This window comes from Oryzias latipes, chromosome 10, assembly GCF_002234675.1.
Source record: "Oryzias latipes chromosome 10, ASM223467v1".
NCBI classification, from domain to species: Eukaryota; Metazoa; Chordata; class Actinopteri; order Beloniformes; family Adrianichthyidae; genus Oryzias; species Oryzias latipes.
The window spans coordinates 11504890-11511715 of record NC_019868.2 but is presented as its reverse complement, the minus strand read 5'-3'; the positions used below and the strand labels follow the sequence as shown (position 1 = coordinate 11511715).

Genomic DNA, 6826 nt, shown 5'->3' with positions numbered 1-6826 from the left:
AAATTTATTATAAGTACACTTAGTCTATACTAAAAGTGAAGCAGTATAAGTGAAATGTACTTTTCATACATTATCTATATATTGTACTTAAAATGTTCCAATTTAGTCAGAAAGAGTATTCAATTAGTATATGTACTACACTATATATACAGTAAATGCTCTACAGTACACTTGCTATACTTATACTTAAGTGTACTTAATAATAGATACTTCAAGTGTACTATTTTTTCCTAAGGGAAGGATTTGGGTCAAACACATAAATGGACCCAGGGTTTGTACCAATCTGTTGCACTGAAAAGAGAGCTGACAGACTTTTTTTCTGACTAATCCATATGCCCTGACCTTAATTAAAGACCTCTGAGCCGCAAATAAAAGCATACCATTTTGTTTACAGGTGTCCAAATCTCCCCTCCCTTTCAGGAGCGCTGGAGTCCCCATTAGAGATATTTTGAGGAGCTAATTGATGGAATTGGAGAGGAGCTGAAGCTCTTCACGTTGAAAGGTACCAGCTGAGGTGGTTTCAACATCTGGTCAGAATGCTCTGCTCATGTCTTTCATTTGAAATGTTGCAGACAAGTAGAAGGCATCATGGTAGATCCAAAACACAGTGGGGAGATTATGTAGAATTTCAGGGCTGGTCTCAGTGCTCTCTGGAAGAGTCTTGACGATTTTCTTAGAAAGCTACCACGGATATATGTGTAGTAATCATTCTGGGTTTTATGAGTGAAACAGGATTATCAAGCATAAAGAAAAAGTGAAGTGCTTTGACTGAGGAGCAGGGTGCTCTGACAGTTGAAATGACTCCAGCATGTGAAGTGAAATAATGGTGGCTTCAGTCAGCCACAGCTGTGCCTATTGATACTGTACACAGTGCTTCTGTGACGTCCTTAAAATGAGGCGGAATTACAACATGGTGTAGTACCTTCATTTTAATTAAACAACCTAATCGAAAGAATCTTTATTTGTAATGATATGTTATGTGACCTTAAAGAACTTCACAAAGTTCAAGATTATACAGTGCAAACTGAAGAGTATCAAACACTAAATATTTTACGATGTGCCTGCCTCACTCTTCTCCTAAGTTTTTCTTGGAGCTTTTTGTCCTTGAACTTGTTTTCCTTTTCGTGCGCTGATTAAAATCCTCATCAGCACACTTGTCATTGTTATGTTGAAGAGCCTAACCTTCATAAAACTAATCATTTAAATCCAATTACAGTGTTTAATTATTCTATTAAGCTTGATTTAATAGATTGTGAAAGTGTTTAACAGAGGACAACTTTTTTATGCAACTAATTACTGATTGCTTGAAGAGAAAATAAGAATATAATAAAATTGTATACAAAATGTTTAAAAATGTCCTCTTGAAATTTCTATTTTTTTTGGGGGGGGGGGTAAATATAGTAACAAACTTCTATTTTGATCACATATCCTTCCTTCCTACTTCATTTTGGGGTCATGGAGTTGTTGGGATTTGGAGACATCAATTAGCCTGTGCAGCATGTTTTTGGACTGTGGGAGGAAGCCAGAGTGCCCGCAGAAAACTCATGCATGCATGAAGAGAACATACAAGCCATGCAGAAAGGTCCCAGTTGGGATTTGAACCAGGGTCTTCTTGCTTTTTACAGTCAATCACCACTACACCATTTTGCAGCCCCACAAATATATAACTGATTTAAAAACACTTTACTTATGTTGGAATAAACAGAACTTGGTCCTTAACACTAATATTGAGGGTTTATTTCAACTTTCTTCCTGCTGTTATACTTGCTATTGTTATACTCCCTATTAGCAACTATAACAGCTGGAATGAAGGAAAAAAGAGAGAAAAATCAATAAAAAATGAAAATAGAGTTAAAGCAAAAACAAAATTGTGTCTGAATTAACAAAATGTCATCTATCATCCAACATGACTGGCCAATATAAATTATCATGTATACACAACTGGTATTGTAGGCCACGGTAAAAGGTTTTATAGTAATAATTACATTTCTTAACAAAATATTAAGATAGAGAATCAAATGTAAGGAAACAAATTGAATTTAGATTTTACTAATATTCTGTCTGGATTCCTTAGTGCTGCTGTCATTTGGTAAAATATGTCTGGTTATTTCATATTGTTTCATCCTTTTACATGTTTTTTCCTTCAAAATGATTGTTCTGTTGTCATTAGTATTTTGTCCTCAGGTTATTCTTCTTCTTCTTCACACTCTACAGCTTTAAATATTGTTTTTTTTTTTTGTTCATGCAGCTTGTAGTTGTTAACAACCACCAGGTGGTGCAGACACATCTTCTTCGCATCACAATGGGACCAAAGGCAACCAATGAAGAACTTTTTGACACAGAAAAAATCAAAACGATTATATTTATGCTGTGAAGGATGCATTTCTGACTTTTAGAAAACATTTTATATAAAAGTTAGAAAAAATCTGATGGTTGTATAATAGTTGCGGTGAAATGTTAAAAAATATATTAAATTAGTATTATCTATAATAATAATAATCTTTAAAAGAGAAGGAAAAAAGAAAGACAGCAGGCAGCAAGAGGGTAAGAGGCAGGAGAAACACCAGGTCAATATGTCACCCTGTGAAGTCAGTCTAACAGCTGACATTATGTAAGAGCAAGGGAGCAGAGCTTCACTGCTCCACAGACCTGGATTTTCTTTCAGTGTTACTTTTAGTACAATGTGTGTATTTTTTTCACTACTTCTTAAAAACAAACATAAAAGCAAAGAAAAACAATAGACCAACTTTGGTCTACAAATTGCTGAAACTTCTATGGGCCAAAATTTGTAGAATTTAATTTTTCTTCAAGTTTCTGTTGCAACAGGTTTCTAAAAAATAAAAACGAAAATAGCAAAGTGATGTAAAGTTGTAGAGCATTGGCACAGCCTGTTAAAGTTTGCAGGACTGTACAACTTGATGACCACCTGACCTCTCCGTCACCATGTGAGCAGAGTATTTCTGGCCTAAGCATTAACAACACAGAGGCTCGCTGAGTGAGGATCAGCTTTGAGTGCTCCCTGCTTGGAAAGACTTTCAGGGATGATTGGGTTAGAGGTTACGTTCAAGAAACAGTGAATCACTGGAAGGAACATCAGACTGTGTCCCGCTGGGCAAATTGCGTAAGCCGAGTGTGTTACTAAAACCAGACAGGGCCCCCCGTTGGGGATCAGTCTGTTGGTGTTCTTCAGACGTCAAACATGTATTATCTAAAATCATTTAGGCCGCCCCTTTGAGAAGCTTATAATTGGCTAGAAGGGCGTTACAATTGGTTAGAAACTTTTAGAAATATAAAAAGGTCATGTGGGGATAGAACTAAACTGCTGATGAACTCTGAGAGGAAATTACTGGCATCAGTAAAACTTTTTAATTTGGTTTCTAACTCCAGTTTTTCTGAACACCATTAGGTCGTGAGGATTGTATGAATTCTCGGTTACTTTCAAAACTGGAAAGCATGTTTGAGGGCAAGACTGGCAATAGTTGTGCATGTGACATGAACTCTCCAGGAGGAGGGGTGTTGTTGACGAAACTAAACCTGCTCTACAACTGTCCCCATATTTATACAGACACGATTACACGGCCACTCTTAAGGGGGTGGTACATCAGTCAAAGCAAGAACACTGTGTCCTTTCCTGCACTCTACAGTCAGCTCAAAGGCTGCAGATTGCAAAGCTGAGACAAAAATTCCAGCTAAACTCCAAGCTATAAAACGGCCTCTTATCGTTTTCTGCTCAAAAATTTCTTTTGAACATGTTCCTCTTTACCTGCACCCTTGTAAAGTGAGATGTCAGCAGATCATTGGCATAGCGTGTGCCACATTGGTAAACGGTCCAACAGCTCAAGGACAAAGTCCTCACTCACACCAGTTACTATGAGAGCTTGACAGGAGGTCAAAGTATATTTAGATGGCTGGAATAATCCACCTCACTACAGGTAATCCTGTTTTTGTTTTTTGGTTTTTACAAGCAGTTCCTTCATGCAAAAATCAATTTCAAATGCGGAACTGGAATACAGATCCATGCAAATGTATTGGACGTCTCTATAGCTCACCTTTCAGCCAGTGTGTCTGGGTAAAGATACTTTCACCATTAAGTCAGCTTTGTCAGTTGATGTTGGCTCTCCCCCAGCTACAACCTGAAGCTCTAATCTTACAAGAGGTAGCCATATGCTTTTCTGCAGACACGCACTCCAGGCACACTTTTAGTTTGAAAAGACACCCAAAAACATGGCATCAGATGTCCAAATGCAACAGAGGATTCAGTTGGTAGGTTGCCTTTATTTTCATTTCATTTTTGTTAATCTGGCAAGGTTCCTGTTGTCAGGGAATGAAATTAACGTGTGGGGGCAAAACAAAAAGAGAAAAAGAAAAGGGAAAAGCAAAGAGTGCATAACAGATTCCCCCCGGTACAACTAGTAAAAAATACTAGTTGGTCCCTATAAATATATTTATCTGCATTTAAGTCCTTCCAAATGTACAAGATATGTTACAGTTAAACTTTTTAACATGTAGAGTGAAAACACAAGGTCAACTTAGATGACTTTCTTCAGCTCGTCGTACAAAACGAGCACAAAGGCACCGCCCATGCCTCTGAGCACATTAGACAATGCTCCTTTGAAGAAGGCCTTGGGTCCTTCATCGCGTGCAATCTTCCTCCAGCAGTTAATAGTGCCAGTGTACATGATGTCAGCTGAGGGGGGAGAGAAGAAAAGTAGTGTAAATACTTTTTCCATAATGATGAAATAAAAGAAAGTTTGGCTGCTCCATTTGTTACCTCCTTTGCGTCCAGACTGCATCATCATACGACGCCGAACGGTGTCAAAGGGGTAAGACACAAGCCCAGCAACAGCCGTGACAGACTGAGCGATCATCCAGCTAACAAAAATGTGTGTGTTCTTGGGGTCTGGCAGCATCCCTGGAAGTGAAAAGTCAATCTGTTAGATTTTATCCTAAACACTCTGCTTTGCTGCAGAGGGAGAATTCATGCTTTGGGGTTTCCAGAAACGTACCCTTTGCTGTGTCGTAGACGCCAAAGTATGCAGCTCTGTAGATGATAATGCCCTGCACTGACACATTGAAGCCCTGGTACAGACCTTTAAGGCCATCAGACTTGAAGATCTTCGCCAAGCAGTCTCCCAGGCCCTTGAACTCACGCCCCTGTCCCGTTTTACCAACATCAGCGGCAAGTCGCGTTCTGGCAAAGTCGAGGGGGTAGACAAAACACAGCGAGGTGGCCCCTGCGGCGCCTCCGGATGCCAGGTTACCTGCAAAGTATCTCCAGAACTGTGTGCGCTTGTCCACTCCATCCAGGAAAATCTTCTTGTACTTGTCCTTAAAAGCAAAGTTGAGGGCCTGCGTGGGGAAGTATCTGATGACATTGGCCAGGTTTCCTCTCCAGAATGAAATAAAGCCCTGCTCTTTGGGGATACGGACAACACAGTCGACGATGCCCTTGTATTGCTTGTCAACTGAGATCTGTTTGCTGGCATGTTGAACCTGAAAGAAGGCAGAAAAATACCTGCATCAAGTTTCATTTGAGTAGTTTCTTTAACTCCATCTGCAAGAGCACACCGCTTTACTCATCCATTTGAACTATTCACAGCCCCGCCTCCTGCTGCAGCTGAAAACAGGCCCAATGCAGCAGAGCCATGGCGCAAACCCTCCCATGACCTTGCCTGTTTGCTTTCAAGGTGCAATAACGACACTTGGTAGAATAAAGAGAACTTTTAAAGTCATTTTAGGGGATCATCAGCGCCTGCAAAACCACTACACCGCTGCAGTTCTTAGGCGTTTACGTAACTGCTCTGACGCGCTAAGTTTGCGCCCACTCCTCATCCAAGTCTGCACCAATCTCTCTGCTCAAATTTCTCATTTCAAGTCCCGTTCGACTCATTTTAAAGTCCAATATTAGCGGAATGTATCACCCCCCCCCCTCCCCCCGGCAACACGTTCCCGTAAAGATCCCTCCATCCCTAAAAAAAGGTTTCAAAACACAAATCTGGACAGCTTTGCCCCTTGAACCAGCAGCGCGTCAGGTGCCCGCGCGCCCAGAAGCGACACCCACCTGGAGGAGAAGTTTGACTCTCTCGATGGGGGCCACAGCTGTTTTTGAAATAGCAGCGGCGATCCCACCAGCCAGGAAGTCCTTGGCGAAGGAGATGGCTTGCTCGGTCATCTTCGGGTGTCTTCGGGCGCCGCTGCTCGCTCTCGCTGGGGTTCGCCGGTGGAGGTGAAATGGCCAGAGCCGCCGGAGACTTGAGGGGATTTAAGGAGGTCGACCGGGAGAATGAGCGTGAACGCTGGAACTGCCCGCTGATTGGTCGCTTGTGGGACGGAGTGGGCGGGGTTTGGTGACGTCTGCGAGGTCAGACTTGAAGTCTTCTTTGATTCATCTCAAAATAAAGGCGCGGCAGAGGAAACAATTTTTATTTTCTGCGACTAAATGATGGTTGGATCCAATTACAGCCTGGCAGAGAGCAGGAGACACTGCTGGACAGAGTTTCCATTTAGTGTTGCTTGGTTTGTTCAAGTTCAAGGTTACTGGTCCAAAGCAGGCCAGGCCTAAAGACAGTGTCGGGTAAAGGTCACCCCATCTGTTGATGTCCTTTGGCTGTCACTCTGTTTCCCATGGAGAGAAGGACGTTTCAGTCAGCTGACTGAATCTATACAAAGCCTGTCTCGGCACACCTCACTAAGTCTAGTACTTCAGTGAGTTGATCGTCATGTTAAAAGAAGAGAATTGTAGTCTGAGCCAACTAATCCAAAAATATTACCCAAAGAATTAACAATTACATACACTCAAAAGGAAGCTATAAGGACATTTACTATG

At 41.3% G+C, this 6826-nt stretch overlaps 1 protein-coding gene across 1 annotated transcript; it reads right to left on the bottom strand.

Moving 5' to 3' along the window:
- Window positions 1-4380: 4380 nt before the first annotated feature.
- LOC101171421 (ADP/ATP translocase 2) lies at window positions 4381-6280 on the bottom strand. The gene is made up of 4 exons (XM_004073130.4): window positions 6062-6280; window positions 5007-5493; window positions 4772-4912; window positions 4381-4687 (listed from the first exon to the last, which is right to left on the bottom strand). Exons 1-4 carry the CDS (start codon window positions 6170-6172, stop codon window positions 4530-4532), a joined length of 897 nt encoding a protein of 298 aa, XP_004073178.1. The 5' UTR covers window positions 6173-6280; the 3' UTR covers window positions 4381-4529.
- Between the last annotated feature and the right edge of the window lie 546 nt (window positions 6281-6826).

Excerpts from the sequence above, each read along its gene's own strand:
- LOC101171421 (XM_004073130.4), bottom strand. The coding sequence starts at position 6,172 with ATGACCGAGCAAGCCATCTCCTTCGCCAAGGACTTCCTGGCTGGTGGG. Across the intron at positions 5,494-6,061 it reads GAGTCAAACTTCTCCTCCAG|GTTCAACATGCCAGCAAACA; the intron begins GTGGGTGTCGCT and ends GCCTTCTTTCAG. Across the intron at positions 4,688-4,771 it reads GCAGTCTGGACGCAAAGGAG|CTGACATCATGTACACTGGC; the intron begins GTAACAAATGGA and ends CTCCCCCCTCAG.